General features: G+C 43.1%; 1 protein-coding gene across 1 annotated transcript; it reads left to right on the forward strand.

Annotated features, from left to right (window-relative positions):
• Window positions 1-30: 30 nt before the first annotated feature.
• GTF2H5 (general transcription factor IIH subunit 5) lies at window positions 31-14,586 on the forward strand. Its single transcript, XM_010598839.3, has 3 exons — window positions 31-82; window positions 768-840; window positions 14,134-14,586. Exons 2-3 carry the CDS (start codon window positions 806-808, stop codon window positions 14,312-14,314), a joined length of 216 nt encoding a protein of 71 aa, XP_010597141.1. The 5' UTR covers window positions 31-82; window positions 768-805; the 3' UTR covers window positions 14,315-14,586.
• The last annotated feature ends 7,437 nt before the right edge of the window (window positions 14,587-22,023 follow it).

Consider the following 22,023-nt stretch of genomic DNA (forward strand, 5'->3'; position numbering starts at 1 on the left):
CAAGAGCGACGTGACGCGCGACGTAGCTGCGCAGGCGCACTCTGTAGGCGACGCCGAGGCGCACCTGGGACAGTGGGCGGAGGTGCGTAGCGGGCCTCGGAGAGGGAAAGTGGGGTGCGTGGAAGCCAGAGGGGCCCCTCAGGCGTTAAGTCGTGTATTTCCTCGGGAGGAGGCATTGCCCCAAGCGCAGGTGCGGACGCGGAGGGGCGTAGCTGGCTGGGCGGTTTCCCTGGAGCACACATCCCTGGTTTGGTGGGGGAGCGCAAGACTTGAGACCTGGTCTGTACCTCCTTTTTTTTTTTTTTTTTTTTTTTGCCGGGAGCTACGGCTTCATCTCTCTGCTCGGTCTCCTCATCTGTAAAATGAGACGGTTGGACTCACTATGATTTTAAAGGCCACTTTCAGAACTGCCGTGCTGTGATTCCTTCCTGCCAGGATGCTAACTTTGATCACGTCGCTGGGCGGGAAAGGGAATCTTTTCAATAGTGGACATATTCTAAACCCGCGTTGGGCACGCTGGTGTGGCTTGTACCGCCTGCTGTTGTTAGGATTGACAGCGGGTAAAATTTGTCTGCAAGTAAGATTTGCACATGGTTAACATTCCAAATAGGTTCATTTTACTCTTGTTAAAAGATGAGAATGTCTGTGTGTTTTCTTAATGTCAGCCCCTGTGTCTTTCGTAGACTTAGATGTTTAATGAACCAGATTCCTGAAGTATGTTGAAGTTGATGCCTTTGAATTTTATGTTGCCTTGCCCCTTTTCTCAGCATTCCTGAGGTCATCTGCGCCTTCTGACTGGGAAAAGATGGTCAACGTCTTGAAAGGAGTGCTTATAGAATGGTTAGTAGCTTTGATACTTCCAGTTTTAAATGTACATATTCAATCTTGATTTTCTTGTAAATTTTAATTCGGTGTTTTTCTTTTGGGGGGGTTGGTTTTAATTTTAAAATCTGGATAAAATCAAGTCTTTTAGCTTCCTCAACATCAGTTTTCTTAAGCTATATAATAAGTGGGACCGATTTTGCTGCTAAGCTTCTTCTTAGTGCCAGATTTCAGTGTCTCTTAAATTGATAAAATTGAGATTATTTCCAACAGTTTTTCATCAGAGGCAGCATGTTTGATAGATTAACACTCTTCAGAGAAATAATGCTTATATTTTCCTGAAACCATCAAAGGTTGCCTAGAATTTTAGAGCCTGCAAGGGTTTAGGAAATTCCTAAATCTTCCCCATTGCAAAGAGCAGCCCATGAAAAAAAAAGACCAGCTGGAAAAGCCTTCTGAAGACCTTTGCACACATCCCAGAGGAGAAACTAGAAACCATAATGGTCAGGGTTGAAGTCTTTCAAAGCACTCTATCTTAGATCTTACTTATAATACAGGTTCATTCATACACATATATATACACACGTGTGTATGTACATACATGTACACATACACATACATGTGATGAGTCTCTGGGTGCCAAAAACGCTCGACTGTTAGCCAAAAGATTGGCAAGATTGGCAGTTTGGACTCGCCCAGAGGGCACCTCAGAAAACAGACCAGGCAATCTGCTTCCAAAAGCCTTAAAAACCCTATGGAGCAGTTCTCTGCACTCATGAGTCAGCATCAACTCGACAGCAACTGACTACAACAAGTAGAGGCATTCAAGGATTTGACTACAGGACTGTGGGGGCTGGCAAGTTTAAAAACAGTAGGTTAGTATTCTAACCAGGGACTCGATAGAAGATCCCAATAGAATGGAAGAAAAATGTAGAACAAAACTCAGATTCCTAAAAAAGGGCAGACTTACTGAACTGATGGAGACTAGAGGAGCCCCCGAGACTATTACCCTAAGATACTGTTTGAAAATGGAATTGAAGATCTTACTGTGGGTCGTCTTTCAGCCAAGTAATACATTAGCTTATAAAATAAATAGTATCACCCCTGAGTAATGTGGTTCCTTAAACAATTAACGATATGAGACCAAATAGTCAGCATTTACCCAAAAGCAAAGGTGACAAGGCAAAGAGTGGAAAGGAAGCTAGATCAATGGAAACAGAACAGACACAATGGAAATTATGAGAATGCAGATACGTTGTAAACATTGTAACTTACGGCACGGAGCAATTTGTATAAAAATTGTTAAAGGGGAACCTAATTTGCCGTGCAAACTTTCACCTAAAACACAATAAAATTTTTTTTTTAATTGTACTTTAAAGTTTCACACAGCAAAGTAGTTTCTCATTAAACAAAACATACATTCTGTTTTGTGACATTGGTTGCCAGCCCGACAAGTACCTGCGCTTTCCCTTCTCAACCTTCAGTTCTCTGCTACCAGCTTTCCTGTCTACTCCTGTCTTCTCGTCCTTGCCCCTGGGCTGGTGTGCCTGTTTAGTCTCATTTTGTTTTATGGTCCTGCCTAGTCTTTGGCTGAAGAGTGAACCTCAGGAGCAACTTCATTACTGAGCTATAGGGGTATCCGGGGACTATATTCTTGGGGTTTTTCCAGTGTCAGGGCTGTAAGTCTGGTCTGTTTTTTGTGATTTAGAGTTTTGTTACATATTTCTCTCCAGCTCTGTCCAGGACCCTGTATTGTGATCCCTGTCAGAGCAGTCAGTGGTGGTAGCTGGGCACCATCTGGTTGTGCTGGACGCAGTCTGGTGGAGGCTGTGGTAATTGTGGTCCTTTAGTCCTTTGAACTAATCTTTCCCTTGTGTCTTTGGTTTTCTTCATTCTTCCTTGCTTCCAACTGGGTAAGACCAGTGGAATATCTTAGATGGCTGCTCACAAGCTTTTAAGACCCCAGACACTACTCACCAAAGTAGAATGTAGAACATTTTCTTTATAAACTTTTATACCAATTGAGCTAGGTGTTCCCCAATACCATGGTCCCCTCAGCTCAGTAATTCGGTCCCTCAGGGAGTTTGGATGTGTCTGTGGAGCTTCTACAACCTTGCCTTGGACAAATTGTGCTGGCTTCCCTAGTATTGTGTACTGTTTTACCTTCACTAAAGTTACCACTTAACTATTATCTGTTGAGCGTTTTTCCCTCCTCACCCCTCCCCTCTCTCATAACCATCAAACATTGTTGTTTTTTTGTGTGTAAACCTTTCCAAGAGTTTTTATAGTAGTGGTCTCATACAATATTTGTCCTTTAGTGATTAACTTATTTCATTCAACATAATGCCCTTATTGTGGAACCTGGGAAGCTGGATCCTTTCTCACATGCTCAGACCTGCCGATAATCTGGACACTGGCCTTTGAGAAAAAGAAAGTAACTTTATTTGCAAGGAGCTGGGAGGAAGGGCCTCAGATCTGACTCCCCAAACAGTGGGGAGGCAGGGCTTTTATGTGATTAGGTAGTAAGATGGCTACCGCTCAGGCCCACTGGGAGTTTTCCCCACACAGGCACACTGGGAGGTTTGCAGGGCCTTGTTACACCCTCCGGATACATTTGCGTTGTGAGATGCTTGGCAAATTCATCATTGTTTTTTATCGTAGCGGAGTAAAAACTTGGTGGGTCAGGCTGCAGGCTGCAGACTCCTATAGTCTTGAATCCCAAGATCCCTAGGACAGGTAAGAAAAGTGCAATGAGAAGAGAGAATTCTGCCAAAATATTTAGTCTGGAGGCAGAACATGCCCTAAGGAAACTCCCTTTTCAACTGATTGAGTGACGTTAACATGCATTTGGAGCCCTGGTGGCGCAGTGGTTAAGAGCTCGGCTGCTTACCAAGATGTCACTCCTTGAAAACCCTATGGGGCAGTTGTACTTTGGCCTGTAGGGTAGCTATGAGTTGGAAACAACTCAATGGCAACGAGTTTTTTTGAACATACATCATGGAAAGTGATTAGATTATAATATAGACTAGCGTTTGGCCAAACCACTGGGAACTCACTGAGAACCATAGCCTAGCCAAATTGGCACATAAAATTAACCATCACAGCCCCTAATACAATTGCAGGTGCCATTGCTGTTGAGTCATTTTGACTCACGGTGACCCCATGTGTGTCAGTAAAACTGATCCACTAGGTTGTCTTTTACTTTGTTTTGTTTTTTAAAATAATATTGTGCTTTACGTGAAAATTTAGACAACAAATTAGGCTCTCCCCTGATGGCGCAGTGGTTAAGAGCTGGGCAGCTAACCAAAAGGTGGGCAGTTGAATCTACCAGCCACTCCTTGGGAACCCTTGTAGGCAGTTCAGCTCTGTCCTGTAGGGTTGCTACCAGTCTGAAGGGACTAGACAGCAATGGGTTTTGTAACATTTTCATACAAATTGTTCTGTGCCATTGGTTACAATGTTTACAATGGGTCAGCAGTCTCATTATTTCCATTCTGTTCTGTTCCCATTGATCTAGCTTCCCTTCCCCTCCTTGTCTCCTTGGGTAAACGTTGACTGTTTGGTCTCATATAGTTAATTGTTTTAGGGAGCGAATTATCACAGGTGATACTGTTTATATTATAAGCCATTCTCTTATTTGGCTGAAAGGTGACCTGCAGAAATAGCTTCAATTCCAAGTTCAATGGGTATTTTAGGGTGATAGTCTTAGGGGTTCCTCTAGTCTCTATCGGTCCAGTAGGTCTGGCCTTTTTTAGGAATTTGAGCTTTATTCTACATTTTTCTTCCGTTCTATCCAGGACCTTGTATTGCATTCCTGGTCATAGCTGTTGGTAGTGGTAGCCAGGCAGCATCTAGTTCTTCTGGTCTCATGTTAGAAGAGGCTATGATTCATGTAGGCTCTTAGTCCCATGAACTGGTTTCTTCTTTGAGCCTTCGATCTCCTTCATTCTCCTTTGCTCCGTACAAGTAGAGACCAATAGTTGTATCTTAAATCACAGCTCACAAGCTTTTAAGACCCCAGACATTACTCACCAAACTAGGATGTATCACACACAAGTAAAATTTTAATTTATTTCCAAAAGAATCCTTGGGAATGCATTAAACCTATATTTTAATTTAGGAAAAAAAATGGCTGGATCGCATCTTAAAGAGCAAAACTCTGGGGAGACATTAAAATCCCAGTGGTAGGTAGACTTGGTTTAGCCTTAAACCCTTTCAAGACCTCTGGGACACACGTTATCCCACCCACTTTTTATGCCTCTGGAGTTCTTACGAAAGGGGGTAGCCCAATTTTAACGCGTCTAGCATCAATGTGGGAAACCCTGGTGGCATAGTGGTTAAGTGCTACAGCTGCTAACCAACAGGTCGGCAGATCAAATCTGCCAGGCGCTCCTTGGAAGCTCCACGGTGCAGTTCTACTCTGTCCTGTAGGGTCACTGTGAGTCGGAATCAACTTGACGGCAGTGGGTTTGGGTTTTTTTTGAGCATCAGTGTGGGAGCCTTCTGGAATTTGTGAAACTCAGATTTCTGAGTTGGAGCCTCATTTTTGTGTAGATTGAGCATTGTCTTAGGCCATGCCTCTCGAATAGGTGAATTTTCTAAACTTTTGACAGATATGCCTTTATTTGTGTGAGATAAGTCTCCTTACTATGTTTCCCAGTTACCATGTTCTCGTGAGAATGTATTCAGCATGAGAATAAGCTATTGCCAGTCTTCTTTCAGTCATAGTGACCATTTTCATTGTCATAGTAACCAGTCATAGTGACCATTTTATCTTTTATGCCAGTCATTGTTTCCAGGTGTTACTGGCTCCCTTTGTTTCTAGTTTCTGAAGAGTAAATAATGCCTTTTAAATAAGGAATAATGCATTGAGGTTGTACTTTTTCAAGAGATTGGAACTCCTATTAGTTATTCCTACCCTGCATTCAATCTTAGGGCCCAGACATTGCAGGTGGACTGTGCCACTGTGAGCCGTTCTGCAGGATTCCAGGGCAGCTGTTTCCACTTCTTAGCTGTTAGTGCTGCTGTTGTTGTAGTGAAGAATACATAGCAGTGGTGGTAGTTTTCCTGAGACTCAAATTCCTTTAGTTATTATTTTGCCTCTAAGTGTTGCTTTGCAGTAGTGAAGAATGCTTTGTGGTAAATTTTCCTGAGATAAAAAATTCTTTGACTTTATTTATTTGGGCTGCAAGTACTGCTTCTGCAGTAAGGAAGAATGTACTGTAGCATGCTTTGAAAAAGTTTCGTGGAAAATAATAAGGCTAAGAAGAAGGAGACAAGAATAAAACGTATGTGCAGTCATCGCCAGATGGCTTCATGTTTCGTGAATTGTCAAGAAGTGAAATGAAAAAAATTTAAAAACCGAATTTACCATTGACACGTATCAGCAGGATTTACGTCATCCAGCCTCTGCTGGGACACGTGATCCCAGATAATGGGCATCAGAATCCATAACTCATAACAAAAATTCTGAATTGGTCCTTTAATCAGCATGCCTTCATTAGTGAAACACGTAAGATCAACAAAAAATTCCAAGGAGAATATAACTGGGTCTTGAAAGAATTTAAAGACAAAGCATGGCTCTGTAAGAGAAACTGAGGTGTGTTGGGTGAGATTTCTGCCCCAAGCTTGCTGCCCTGTTATTGAGCCTCTGAATTCTGCCTGGGATCTCTTGGCCCTCTATCTCTACAACCTTACTAATCTGCATGGTCCCAGACCAGCAGCATCTGGGGGCTTGTTAGAAATGCAGAATCGCAGACCTCACCCCACATCTACTGGATCAGAACTGTGCACACAAGGACCTTGTTAAGATACATTTAAAGCTGGAAAAGCGCCGTGAATTCGTCAGCTTGAGTTGATAATTCCCCCATGGAGAACTGTTTTGCGCCAGGACTACTTAGATTTTATTTTGCAGATATGTACTATTGTTGCAAAACTATTTAACTTTTCCCTTTGAGGTGAATTTTAAAGTGTAGCCCACGCAACTGTCTTCCCAAAGGTTCAAATCTTCCAGAAAGACTCCAGGCCCAAAATAACAGATTGATAAGGGACATGCCGCAGCCGGTGGCTACTTCATGAGCAGGTGCAGTCGATGCTGGGTTATAACTGGAAAAGTTTTCATTCTGCCTCCTCTGGGTATCTGATGTCGGTATTTGATGGGAAGATTGTTAACAATACAGCCCCAGCATAGGTCTGTTTATTACCTTATAATACCCATAGATTGCGGGAAGCCTGTGCGGGGTATTAGAGTGCAGAATTTGATAGGTTTGGAGTTTACAGCCAGACCATTTGAGGAGCTCCTGAAACTGCTTCCACTATTCTGGTGATTCTGCGTGTTCCAGTCACGTGGTCGCACAGGGTAACCTGTGGTATCCTGCATACCTGTTCCAGTGCTGTTCCGGATAGGCGGGGCAGCCAGCTCTGTACGTCTCCCACCTCTGTGGCCCAGTTCAAGAAGGACGGCTTTCTCCGGTGTTAGATCAGCTTACCTTGTTGCTGTATTTAAGCTCCGTGCTGGTCCGTTCCTCATCACTGATTCTGAGTCTACAGTAACGAAGCATATAAATCAGAGTATAATGGTGGCCACTTAGCCCAGCTAAGAACAAATTGGAAAATCACAGTCCTTGATATAATAAGATTGTTTCCTCCGAAGGCTTATCAAAACCCAAAATCTAAGGGTAAATAAAAAATTTTAGGTTTATAAATTTGTATTTTTATGTCAAAATTAAGTTGGTGAGAACTTCTTCTTTGTTGGGATCCGTCACTATCTTCTGCCAGGCTCACGCCAAGCCTTTACCCAAACCCAGCCAACCACAGCAGTTACTGAAGCAGACGACACATGCCAACATATGTCTGCGTCCAATTCCAGGTGCCAGAGCAGGCCCCTGGCGTGACGGTTAGCACAGGTGGCTTGGCAGCTGCTCCGCAGGAACATTTGCTGCAGAGGTGAGGTGCACGTTCCGGCTGCTTTACAGCACAGCAGCAGAGCCCCCAGAAATCAGGGCATCAGACCAGCCTCCCCCTGAGAGGAAGAAACACCGAGTTTGGCTTCTAAACCTGTGTTACATATGGTATGAGAAGCAAGTACAAACTAAGGCAAAACCAATCTAATTGTTGTTCTGTTCTGTTTATAAATCTTTTGTCAGCCTTTGCTTAGTAGGGCCACGTGCACTGAAGTTTCCATTACCCAAAACAGTGCCCGAGGAATACCCAGGAGGTGCCTAGTGTGTGTGTTGACTGAATGAATTCAGTTAACAGGACTGAGTCCAGATCTGCGATCTCGGCCTGAAGCCCAGGTTCTTAATGTCCCTTTAAAGCCTCTCCTGTGATCATTGTGACATAAGTGAGACTCAGAAGGGCTGAGGATGGGTTCTTGATAAATTGGATCCCAACTTCAGGACAAAACAGGTTTGTACACTAGGCCTCCTTTTTGGCAGGTTACATCAGAATAGCTTTTAAATGAAGTAGCTGTTGCTTCCCAGGCATAGCTTTGAAAAAGCAAGCACCCACCAAGCCGAGGACCTGGAGTTTACACAGTCGGGACGGAAGTGCGTTCTTAAGCACCAGCTGATCTAGAAAGCAGTTTGCAATAGGTTTTGAGAGCTTTCGTATCCTTTAACACAGTGATTGCATTTCTAGAAGGTTGTCCTAAGGAAGTGATTGGGATTGCTAATGAAAATGTGTCTAGTTGAATGTTCTGATAAAGCAAAATGTTGATTGTGGCATACTTTTATAATAAATAATGTAGCTATTAAAATAGCTGAGGAAACCCTGGTGGTATAGTGGTTAAGAGCTACGTCTGCTAACCAAAAAGTTGGCGGCTTGAATCCACCAGGTGCTCCTTGGAAACGCTGTGGGGCAGTTCTGCGCTGTCCTGTGATAACAGTTTAAACGATATGAATCAACAATATTGACAATACAGCGTTAATGAATAAAGCTGAATGCTGTTACTAGCTGACATCGATGTTTTCCATGTGACAAGCACTGTACTGAGCACTTAGTAGTGTTCATTCATTCAGTTCTCACAACAGCCCTGTGAGCTAGGTATTACCATTTTACGGTGCAGAAATTGAGGCACAGAGAGATTAATCAACTTGCTCAGGGTCACACAGCTACTAAGTAAGCTGGGATTTTATATCGTAGTATACTGGCTCCAAAACTCAAGCTCCTAAACCTTACATATACTGCCTCTAATACAAAACTAAGTGTAATGTTGTACACCCCCCCTTTTTTTTTTAAAGAATGTAAGCATATATAGTCTTAGAATAATAGGGCTCCTTAATATTTTTGTAACAGAAATGATAAATTATATAATAGGAAGAGAGTTGTTTATAATTTGGACCTCTCTGCCTACACCCTCCCACATACCCAAATAGCCCTGGTGGTGCAGTGGTTAAGAGCTCGACTGCTAACCAAAAGGTCGGTAGTTCAAATCCAACAGCTGCTCCTTGGAAACCCTATGGGGCAGTTCTCTGTCCTACAGGGTCGCTGTCTTAGGTTGGGTTCTCTAGAGAAGCTAAACCAGTTGTCATGGATTGAATTGTGGTCCCCAAAATATCTGTCAGCTTGGCTAGGTCACGATTCCCTTGTATGACTGTATGATTGTCTGCCATTTTATCTTCTGATGTGATTTCCCTATATGTTGTACATCCTGTCACCATGATGTAATAAGATGGATTAGCAGCAGTTAGAGTGATGAGGCCTACAAGATCAGGTAGCGTCTTAAGCCAATCTCTTTTGAGATAAAGAAGACAGAAGCGAGCAGAGACATGGGACCTCATACCACCAAGAAAACAGCGCTGGGAGCAGACCGAGTCCTTTGGACCTAAGGTTCCTGTGCTGAGATGCTCCCAGACCAAGGGAAGACTGATGACAAGGACCTTCCTCCAGAGCCGACAGAAATAAAGCCTTCCCCTGGAGCCGGCACCCTGAATTCGGACTTGTAACCCTCTGGACTGCGAGAGAATAAATTTCTCTTTGTTAAAGCTATCCACTTGTGGTATTCCTGTTACAGCAGCACTAGATACCTAAGACACCAGTAAAGCATATGAATATATATAGAGAGATTTATATCAAGGGAACTGCTCACACGATTGTAGAGGCTGAACTGTCCCAAGTCCGTGTATCGGGATAGAGGCTTCTCTCAATTCATGTAGCCACAGGGGCTGGTGAACTCAAGATTGGCAGGTCAGAGAGCAGGGCTCCTGCTCTCAGGCTGTGAAGATCTGTGAATTCCAAGATTGGCAGATAAGCTGGTAGCTCAAGTCCCATGAGCCAGAGGTCAGAGGAACAGGAGGCAGCACAGGATCCAGAGTGAGCAAAAAAGCCAGAATGTCTGCTTGTATTTGGATGCAGGCCACACCCCCAAGGAAACTCCCCGTCAACTGATTGGCTACTCACAGCAGACTCAATCATGGGAGTGATCACATATAAACACTGAGAATCATGGCCCAGCCAAGTGGACACACAATCTTAACCATCATAGTCGCTGTGAGTTGGAATCAACTCCAAAGCAATGAGGTTTTGTTTTGGTATTTGAGTGCCTACCATAGGCAAGGTGTTTTGCATACATTCTGTAATCCAGCACCCTGTAACATAAGTGGTACAGTCTCCATTTTACTAGTGTACAGCTTAAGGCATGGAAATGTTTATATACCACACATATTTTGATTTTGCTGAGCTGGGGTTTGGGACTAGTTTTTCTGAGTCCAGTACACTGTGGAGTCTTGTGTCTTTGTAATGGTAAAACGTGGAATCTGTCATGTTGGGAAATTGGGAGGTATGATTCTGGTTAACTGAATGTCTCCTGTGGTGGCCTTTTCTCCTCTTCTTCAGACCACATTCATGTAGCAAATACTGATGGGGCACTTAAAATATGCTGGACCCTAATCTAGGGACCATATCTCAGGCTGGACAAGACCCAAATTCAAAAAAACACTGGGAAAACATAAGTGGGAAATAAACTTAAGTGAGCAAAACCCTTTCACATTCAATAACAAGTTTTCTAAAACATCCTATTTCCAGGACATGCAGAATTTATGGAGAAATACTTGAACCTTTTAAGTGTTTACGTCTGTTGGCTAATTATTTTCAGAAAGATTAGTTTACTACTGTCTAAGCCAAGATTATTGATCAAAGGCTATGTAAGGGATAATATGAATATGTAATACACGTGTTATGAGTAGTAGCTAAAATAGCAAACAGCAAGAATGTGAAAGCGCGGTCAGGGTGCCTCAGCCCCCTGTGTGAGTACCATGCTGTTTCTTGGTTTCAGTTGTTTAGCTTTTACCTCATTGACGTGGTGTAAATTTATTCAATTTAGAAAATTTCTAGACATATTACGTCTTACTAGCCATTAACCCTTGCTGCCTCTAACACCTCTTAGGAGCAGGCCATAAACAAATACCATATTTTTCTGAAAATAATGCAGGCCTTCTCAGTTTATTTGCCAACCACACCTTCCCTCCTCAAGGTATTTTTATAAAAACGAGCTATGCTAATTTTTTTTACAGCAGTATTTGTTCACCTTTTGTGTACAGTGTATCCTCCTGAGAAACCTCTGAGCGTGTGATTTTTACAGAAAATAGTGAAGTTCTTACGGGGCCTGAGGCGGTCAAGGACAAACGGTAAAGTGCTGCAGAGGCCACCCAGTGAGAAAGGCGTCCTCGCTTGTACGGCAGGGACAGCAAGCAGCACTTTGTGCTGGAGCACTCCACCCCAGCTGTCACACCTTTCTACCCTTAAGTGGCTCCCCTTTAATTCCACACCCTACCCTCATGGCGCCTCTTCTTTGTATATCCACTGCTCTCATGTTGATTCTAACTCATTGTGACTTAATAGAACGGTCACAATGGAGGAGAACTGCCCTGTAGGGTTTCCTAGGCTGTAATCTTTACAGAAGCGGGTTGCCAGGTCTTTTCTTCCGCAGAGCTGTTGGTGGGTTCCAACCACTGACCAGTCAGTTAGCAGCCAGGCACTTAACCATTGCGCCACCAGGGCTCCTTTCTTATTTGTGTAGACAAGGAAGAAGTTGAGGGAAACAGCTGGCCTTTAAGAGTCTGAGTAGAAAACCTGAATCATTTTAGAAAAGCTGAAGCTTTGGTTTCCCTGCCCTGCGGGCCGTCTCGTTTTCATTTCTGGAATACAATCTGGAAGTACCATGTTAAGCCTGTTTCTTAAGCCCCAGTTCCTTCCAGAATTGCCCTTTTTAATTCCGTTTGTTTCTCCAGGTGCTTTTTGTCAATAATCGATGCGTTGTTTACTTCAGTGGGATTCCTCAATGTGCGTGGTCTCAGTGAGTGTTTTGTTCACTGCTGAATCCCTAGGACCAGAACAGTGGCTGGCACAAGAGAGGGTCTCAGTAAGGATTTACTGAATGAGAATAAAACGTAAAATAGCAAGTTGACTACTGCCAAACAAATGAACTTTGCACGTTTGTATGGCCATTCTAATACTGCAGCTGTAAAATTTAACCGAATTTTCCTGAACTGGCGCAGGACCGGGCAGTGTTTCGTTCTGTTGTGCACAGGGTCGCTATGAGTCAGAACCGACTCGACGGCACCTAACAACAACAACAAGTGTAAGATGTTGTTAGGTGCTGTCAAGTTAATTTCAGCTTATAGCGACCTCACGTGGTACAGAATAGAACTGCTCCATAGCGTTTTCTTGGCTCTAATCTTCGCAGGAGCAGGTCTTTCTCCTACAGAGACACTGGGTGGGAACCACCAACTTTCGGTTAGCAGCTGAGTGCTTAACCATTGCGCCACCAGGGCTCCGCTCCTTAAGTGTAAGATAACATACTAGAAACTCAGTTTAGAATCTGTGGTAATTCTGACCTGGGCAGACCTGTTCATTTATTTACGTCTACACAAGATAGTAAATTGGTAATAAAACCATTTTAATGGGAGTGTGTTGAAACTAGTTAAGAAAATAATTTTGTTTAGGTAGGATTGACTTTATTTAATAGCTCAAATGTCATGAATCAGACTCATCTAGGGAATGAAAGAAATCCTTTAGAGAGCCTTAATTTGCAGTTCTTCCTTAGCTTCGATTATACCTGTATGTTTGAATTTGAAAGAAGTAAAACTTTTATTGTTTTCTGTAAGTTATACTGACCTCTTTTGGATTAAATTGATATCTTTGTAATTGATGTTGACATTCCCCAAGAAAGCAAAAGACTCTGTTTTTTCTAGGAATTTAAAGAACTGTATGCAACTTGACATTTTATGTTCATCTTTTGCTAAACATATTATTGCGTATTAGATAAAAAGTGTGTCCTTCATTGTGATTCAGGGTTTTTATAAAAGACATGTTTTTGTAAATGTGTGCTGTCCACCAAGAAATTGTATCTCTTTCCTTATAACACAGCGTTTAAAGCATCCTGCTGCTAACCGAAATGTCAGCACGCTCCTTGGGAGAAAGATACGGCAGTCTGCTTCCGTAAAGATTTACTGCCTTGGAAACCCTATGGGGCAGTTCTACTCTGTCCTGTAGGGTCACTATGAGTGGGAATCGACTCACTGGCAGTGGGTTTTGATTCCTTATAACAACCCTATTCATTCCAGACGAAAAGCCACAAGTAAGTAGAATTGAATTTGGCTCTCCTCTTTGAGCTTGGTATTCTCAGAGTGGTTGTTAGGATTTCCTTCAAAAATTCCAAATAGTAGTTCAAACTAATGAAGGTCAGAACTTTGTGCAAGGAAAGATACTCCAGTACCTACTGCCAGCCAGACACTGTCCTTGGCGTCTGTCTCCTCTCATTCCCATAACAATTGTGTTATGCAGGTGCACTTCTGTAGCTGAGAATAGAGGTTTAGGAGATTAAGGACCGTGTTCAAGGTTGAATCCAGATCTGACTCTTGCTGTATAGCCTGCATTATCAAAGTGACTACTTAACAGGTTTTGTAAGTTACTGTCATTTGTCACTGACAAGGTATGTGACAGCTGTTGGTTTCTTAAATGTGATGGTCATGGACAAGTAAGGAAAGTCATTTTTAAAAGCAGTTAGGGAGGCTGTGACTCTGGGCTCTATTAACTAAACTTTTAACAGTAGTTTTTTACTTGCCAGTTAAAATTTTTTTTTCCCCTTATCATTGGCCTCTTTCTCCTTAAACTTTCACTCACAGTTCTAAGATGAAGCCGTGTCTATAATTGTTAACACTTGAGGCAGAGAGAGGGTGAGGGATTGAATAACAGTTTAGACCTTTTTTAATTATCCTCAAAATTCGATGTGCTCACACTCAGTAGCAAATTGCAGTCTCTGGGGTATGGTTTGGCAGTGAGGTGTCTTACAGTCAGCTGTTGTCTCCACAGTGACCCAGCCATGAAGCAGTTTCTCCTGTACTTGGATGAGTCCAATGCCCTAGGGAAGAAATTCATCATCCAAGACATCGATGACACGCACGTCTTCGTGATAGCAGAGCTGGTCAGCGTCCTCCAGGAGCGAGTGGGTGAGCTCATGGACCAGAACGCTTTTTCTCTCACCCAGAAGTGAAAATACTGACTGACCACTTAGGGATGATCAGCACCAAACGTGAAACAGACTGTCAGCGTTCAGCCTCATTTGTAACTCAGTAGACAGGAGAATCTCTGAGGGGCATGACGGAAAAGACCATGGCGTCAGGTGTTCAGAAAAAGCCCCTGAATGGATTTCGTTGTTGTGATTTTTTTAAGTACTTGTATCCTAGAATTAAAAAAAAAAAAGGTGATTAAATAGTTGGCTGTAATTTGGCTTTTATTATCATTTATTAAAACATAAATGCTTTTCATACCTTTTGGTATCAATTTAATTAATACATCAGGAATATAGTGGAATATGCTTTTAAATTATTCGTCTAACCTAGGTATGTATTTTGCTTGTTCTAGTTAGTGATTGTGAGTTTTTATAGTCTGGGTACTTTTTGTTTTGTTTTCATTAGAAATTTCACAGATTTACTGTTTTGATAAATGTGCCAGGGAGGGAACTTTGGTAGTATTTATGTCTCACAAATACTATTTGCATATCAGCCAGCTCTCTTGGTAATGAAGATGGGAAAGAGAACATGTAACATTAACGTAAACGATAGTTTGCATTTCTCTCAAAATAATATTTTTAAAAAGGTCAGAAGGTTAGAGACAGCCAAACGGGAAAGATAACATGTTACTTTGCACCTTGAGTTTACCTGTTCAGACCTTATTGGTCATTTTCCCATCAGACCAAGCATTCTTTTAATGAGAAATCAGTTTTACCTGTGCCTTATTCCCTGTGAAGGAGCCCTGGTGGTACAGTGGTTAAGGTGCTCGGCTGCTAAATGAAAGGTCAGCAGTTTGAAACCATCAGTGGCTCCACAGAGAAGGATGTGGCTGTCTGTTTCCATAGAGGTTTACAGCTTAGGAAACCCTATGTGGTCGCTATGAGCTGGAATCAACTCAATGGCGGTGGGTTTACAGCCTGGGAAACCCTATGGGGTTGCTACGAGCTGGAATCAACTCAATGGCAGTGGGTTTGATCTTGGGTAATCGCCATGAAAATCCCTATTTAAACTCATCTTTAAAAAAAAAAAAGAAAGTTAGGACTGGATAGAAGCAAAGGCAGCCTCAGGGGAAACAATGTTAGGCTAAAGTATGTTGTGTATGTTGTATGATTGGAAGGAGGCAGAACCGGTAACAGTGATAGGGGCTTTGCGTCCCTTCTTGAAGATTGTGGCACGGGAATGGAGTCCCGTGACGGGAATTTTCCCAGAGGAAAGAGAACTTCATGGTGTTATGTGGAATCATATCAAGCCCAGTTTACTGCCTCAATGGTATGTTTATTCGCAATACAGCCGTACCGTTTTCACTCACTTGTGCATGCGTTACTGAAGCTGGAAATTATCGTAATTCATTGTATTTATTATGATTGCCATGTAACAGTCTACACAATTTTGATTCCCACGTAACAGTGCGCCCAGTATTGATGGGTTGCTGGTGCATCTGGTACTAAAACTTGTTCAGTGGAAGATATTTTTCTTCATAATTTCCAGCTGTACTGAAATATTGTTGAATCTTGTATTTCAGGCATGTTTCAGTCAATTTTAAACATGTCTCAGCAATTCGCCACCTAATACCTCTAAAATTGACGTGAAACTTTGAGAGAAACTTTTTCTTCGAATCCCAGCATTAAAGAGACACAGAGAAAAGTATATTGAATAGTGACTGCAAAGAGAGTTAAGTGAAGGACAATCTCTATTATACTAACTCTTATTTTTAAAAACTTAGGTTGGGGCAGCGTTAAACACCTTTCTCTGAACACTGCATTAAGAAATATGGGAGAATGCAACAATTGGAAGCCACTTGCAGCCCCTTAGTTGACTTCTCCAGCTCTGGAAAAGCAGGAACTGCCCAAGTGACATTCATGCTGGCTCTGTTTGTGCCCGAGTGGCATTCACGCTGGCTCTGTTTGTGCCCGAGTGGCATTCACGCTGGCTCAGTTTGTGCCCAAGCGACGTTCATGCTGGCTCTGTTTGTGCCCAAGCGACATTCACGCTGGCTCCGTTTCTCAGCATCTCATTAGCATCATTTGATCTGTTGCACTCAGATCCCCAGAACAGGAGGTGCTGGGACCTTGACGCCAGGGGGAGTTATCACCGTCTTGTTATTTTTCACCAGCTCCTAAATACTGTGAAAGGTTACTAGTAACTGAAGTTTTCTTACTGCATGAAAGAATCATATCTTAATTTACAGAATGAAGCTGACCAGTTATAGAGATCCCTGATGAAAATTGTGATATTCTCAAATGGTATATGCAGTGTAATGAATTACTTAATATGGCCCTTCTAGACATGGTCTTCATGACTCACACACAGTGATTGAGTGGGACTATGCAAATAAGGTATATGGAACCTGTGATGGTTGGGATTATGTGTCAGCTTGGCTAGGCCATGGTTCCCAATATTGTATGGTTGTCCCCCATTATGTGTGTTGTGGATCCTGACCTCTACGTGTTGATGAGGCAGGACTGGTGTAGGGTGTGTCTTGCGTCTCAGCCTTGACGGTTGTGACTCAAGTCCCACCCTTACTTAAGTTATGCCCTTCCTAGGCTGTGGCATCCAAGATATATGTAGGTGTCCTCGTGGGGCTCGCTCTCTCTGCATCTGGATCCAGCTTTTGGTTCATGATGAGTTGACCTCCGGTTGTTGGGACTTGAGCCAGCGGCCTGCTGTCTGACCTGCCAATTCTGGGATTCACAGGCTCCCACAGACCTGTGGGCTGGCAACCTGCAGCCTGACCTGATTCACCAGCTTCCACAGTCTTGTGAGCCAGCAGCCTGTGGTCTGAATGGCCAGTTTGGGTTTGTCAGCCCCTGCAGCCACGTGGGTCAGGACAAGTCTATGCCTGACTCACGGGTTTGGGACTTGCCGGCCCCCACAACCACATGAGCCATTTCCTTTATACAGTTTCTGAGTTCTGTGAGACTTTGCAGCCAATTATGGAGCCCAAAGCCAGGAGGGAGAGTACTGAGGGGAAAGGGAGTAGTTGATTTTAGAGATGATGGAGTGGTACAGCAGTTTGGGAAAGTTGGACATTTGGGACATCTTTAACTTCTGCCTGATAGAAACCAGCTTTGTGGTGCTCCTTATAAAAGAAACTATTAGTTACAGTCAGAATGGTGAGTTTTGCTGCAATGGCCCAGACTCACTAGAATATGTGGTTTTGCAGAAAAAGGAGATAAATGGGAGAATGAGAAACCTTTGGTTTCTGGATGGGATTAAAAAAACACCCATGGATTGAAGCAGCTGTTACCCAATCAGTTACCCAAGGCAGAAGCTATTCACGGCATTTAGGAGGGGTGGATCTAACTCCTGAGGAATTGGCTAGTTGGATGCAGATGGAAATACAGAGTGATAAAGAAAGGGCCAGACATACAATACCTTGGTTTCTGTTACCACTAATAGCTGCAATGGCAGGGGAAAAGAATGCAGGGATTGAGTTTAGCACTGAACCAAGCCCAGATCCGTTCTGGTCAGAGCTACCACCTGTAGTCTCAGGGCAACCTACAAAGGAAAAATCTTGTTGGAGCAACAGGAATTTCCTCTGTAGTGGTCACTAAGAAGGTAGCCCTGGAGGGAAATGAGCAAAACCAAGAAACTGTAGAAACCAGGGGTATACTGTAAAGGAGTTGCTTTAGTTTATAGATCAGTATCGTCAGCTTCCTGAGGAACCGTTACTAATATGGATTGTGCAAACAACTGATTCAGAGGCAGTGTCTTTAATTTTGAATGCTGCAGAATGGAAGAGTCTGTTGGGATTGATACAAGACCCACAACTCACTATGGAACATTCACAAAGGATACACAGGATCCAGTTACACAGCAGGTTAACCTGGAGGGGACGGCCAGCCTGGTGGCCTGGATAAAACTTGCAGTGAGATTTGTTTACCCTGAGAAGGGTAACTGCCCCTCTCCCCCTCTAAATACCCAGTGGAACACTCCAGAGGAAGCACCTGATGAGCTGCTTACGGAAACCATGCTGGAATGGCTTTATGGTGATCAGGATATTCATTCAGTGAGTATGCCACTTACACAGGTCATGGCAGATATGGTAGTCAAGGAACCCCTTCAATATGGGCACCCGACATAGCCTTGCTACCGTGAAACAAAGTAACTATCCAAGAAGCCTTGTCAGATCTTTTGTCACAGCTTTCCCTCATGGGTCTTAACAAATCCAAGATAGGAAAGGATGCTTCATAGGAGACTGGGAAGAGGCAACGGGGAAAAAACTTATCCCAGCAGAACAGTGATTTTTAGATGGTTACTAAGAAATGGGATGACTATAGCAGACATTGATGGAGTTGAGACAGAGCTTCTAAGGCAGCATTATAGGAGATTGGGTGGGCCAACAAAAACTACTGCTGGTCCGCCAACATTACAGAGTCCATCCTTTTCACCTTAAAAAACAAAAAAAAACCTTGCTTTCCAGTTGATTCTGACTCATAGTGACCCTATAGGACAGAGTAGAACTGCCCCATATGGTTTCCTAGGAGTGCCTGGTGAATTCAAACTGCTGATCTTTTGGTTAGCAGCTGTAGCTCTTAACCACTACACCACCAGGGTTTCATTATTCACCCTAGTCGGAAGGTATTTAATGATGGGAATTCCCACCTGGGACCATTTGAAGCAGAGGTTCAGCTAGTTGATCAAGGTAAGGATTGACAAGGGGGCCAGGGTCTTCTGCTTCAGCCCCAAGCGGGGAACTTGAGACCATAAGCACATGTGAGGGTGAAATGGCCCAGGGGTGGAGAAGAGACCTTGGAGCCCAATATACTGTAATCCCAAAACCTGTCAATAAAATCTAAAAAAGGGGACTAAGGTTAAAAAAAAAAAAAAAAAGGTTAGACTGGGGGGATATAGGGATGCAACGGTTGATAAGACTAAGGTGAAAAAAAAAAAGGTCTGATGAAAATTGGAAGATTCAAACAGATCTTGTATGAAGTAGTTACACCTCCCTTACCTGAATGTATTATTGGTATGAATACTATGCTTAATTGGGGAACACTCCCTCTACCTGATATTGTAAAGCTGAAGGCATTTAACTCTGCCCTTAGGCCAGTATTGATTGGACATGCTAAATGGGAACCATTAGAATTGCCTGAACCCACTCAGGTTGTTAATTTGGAACAGTATAATTTGAAACAAATAGTAATTTGGTGGTCAAAGGAAGATTACTGCTTTGATTAAAGACATACTAAAGGCTAGGTTATTGATACCAACAAATTCTCTGTATAACAGCCCCGTATGGCCCATGAAAAAGGAAGATGGCTCATGGAGGCTGACAGTAGACTATCGAGGCCTAAATAAAGTAGTGCCACCTGTGGCTTCAGTTGTTGCAGACGTGGTATCAGCAGTGCGTAAAATACAGCAGGCTAAAGGAGACTGGTACTCAGTGATGATCTTGCAAATCCCTATTTCTCCATACCAGTCTGTGAATACAGCCAGCCAGTTTGCTTTCACGTGGGAAGGATCTCAGCTTACATTCACTGCATTGCCACAGGGTTACCTGAATTCACCAGCTTACTGTCATAGTTTTCTTAGACGAGACTTGAACTTGGTACTGATCGCAAGTGTAATGATAACATTACATTGATGACATTGTTACTATCAAACTCCGAAGAACAGGCAACAGCTGAATACAGTGGTGGCCCACATAACCACCTAGTGAAATTCTTGGGAATAACTTGGGCAGGAGCCACTCGTGACATTTCACAGGCAACTAAGTTATTGTCACTGCCTACCCCCAGGACTAACCAGGAGGCCCAACGTTTGGTTGGTTTATTTGGATTTGGGAGAACACATACTCCACATCTGGGACTATCTCTGGTCCTCATGCGTAAAGCCACTCGGAAGAAAACTGCATTTGAATGGGGGCCAGAGCAACAGCAGGCAAATCTGAATTACAAAAAGTGGTCTCACTCTCCCTGCCTTTAGGCCCCTGTGGTCCACATCCAGACATGATCTTGGAGGTGTCTGCCATACTTTCTTATGCAGACTGGAGCTTATGGCAAAAACCTGAGAATGCCACCCTACGGTGACCACTGGGATTCTGGATGAGAAAGTTTCCAGATGCTGCAGCACGAGACGTGCCATTTGAAAGGCAATTATCCGCCTGCTTTGGGCATTGACTGAGACTGCCTCAATGACAGAGGGACATAAAACCATCATGAGATCTGAAATACCTATAATGTCTTGGGTAACATCAGAGAAACTAATAAGGAAGGTGGTGCCCAAAATAGTTCCATAATAAAATGGAAATGGTTCTTATAAGAACAAGCTACCGGGAGAATGCAGGGAGGCACCCACTATATCCACAAGCAGGTAGTCTCTTTTCCCATAGGTCCTACCCTGGAACCACCTGAGAAGTTGCCAGAGCCCATTGCTACATGGATAATGTCCTATGATAACTTTCTGCAGACCAATAGAAGGCTGCTTGGTTCATGGATATATGAACAACATGTGTACGTGTTGGCCAGGGTATATAGACAACATGTGATGTGGAAAGCTGTATTAAGACCAACAGATGGGAAAACTGATTGAAGAAGGTAAGAACAAGTCATCTCCATAGACTGAACTGCATGCTATCTTCCTGGTTGTAATGGAAGAAGTGCACAATGGTGAGAGCCCATATGTTTGGATTTTTACTGATTCATGGGCAGTGGCCAACAGCCTGGCTGTGTTGTTGTCAGTTGCCATCAAGTCAGTTCTGACTCATAATGACCTTATGTACAACAGAAGGAAACACTGCCCAGTCTTGTGCCATCCTCACAATCATTGTTATATTTGAACCCATTGTTGCAGCCACTGTGTCAGTCCATCTCATTGAGGGTCTTCCTCTTTTTTGCTGACCCTCTACTTTACCAAGCATGATGTCCTTTTCCAGGGACTGCTCCCTCCTGATAACATGTCCAAAATGTGTGAGACATAGTCTCACCATCTTTGTTTCTAAGAAATATTCTGGCTGTACTTCGTCCAAGACAGATTTGTTGGTTCTTTTGGCAATCTATGCTATATTCAGTATTCTTCACCAACACCACAATTCAAAGGTGTCATTTCTTCTGTCTTCCTTTTTCCTTATTGTAAGAAAAAGTCCCACTCCCCCATCTCAATAAGATCACACTGCTCTCACACTTGCATTTTCACTTAATCTTTCATGGTTTTTTGTTTATTAAAAACATGAAGCAATATTTCTATTTCAGAGGAAAATTTCGCTCCTGGCTTCTTGAGCACATTAAGAGTGCATACCAAACCAAACCTGCTGCTGTTGAGTCGATTCCGACTCCAAGCGACCCTGTAGGACAGACTAGAGCTACCCCTTAGGATTTTCAAGGAGCAGCTGGTGGATTTGAACTGCCTACCTTTTGGTTGGCAGCTGAACTCTTAACCACTACACCACCAGGGCTCCAGAAGTACATAAGGAGCATTAAAAAATATTGATGGCTGGCCTCAGCCCCCAGCTATTCAGACTTAATTATCTTCAGGTGGGTACTGGGCATCACCATTTTTAAAGGCTCCCTGGCAATTCGTGGGCACAGTCAGAGTCGAAGACCCCTGGCCTCGTGTATGTAATAGAGACTTGGGGAGGAAGTTTTTGTTGGGTTTTCAGTATGCTACTCTACCAGCACAGCTGTTTTCTTTTACTGCCAGGAAGGCTGAGTCTACCCAGCAAGAAACCAGCTTTTGTTAAAATCTACTA

This window comes from Loxodonta africana, chromosome 1, assembly GCF_030014295.1.
Source record: "Loxodonta africana isolate mLoxAfr1 chromosome 1, mLoxAfr1.hap2, whole genome shotgun sequence".
In the NCBI taxonomy this organism is placed as follows: domain Eukaryota; kingdom Metazoa; phylum Chordata; class Mammalia; order Proboscidea; family Elephantidae; genus Loxodonta; species Loxodonta africana.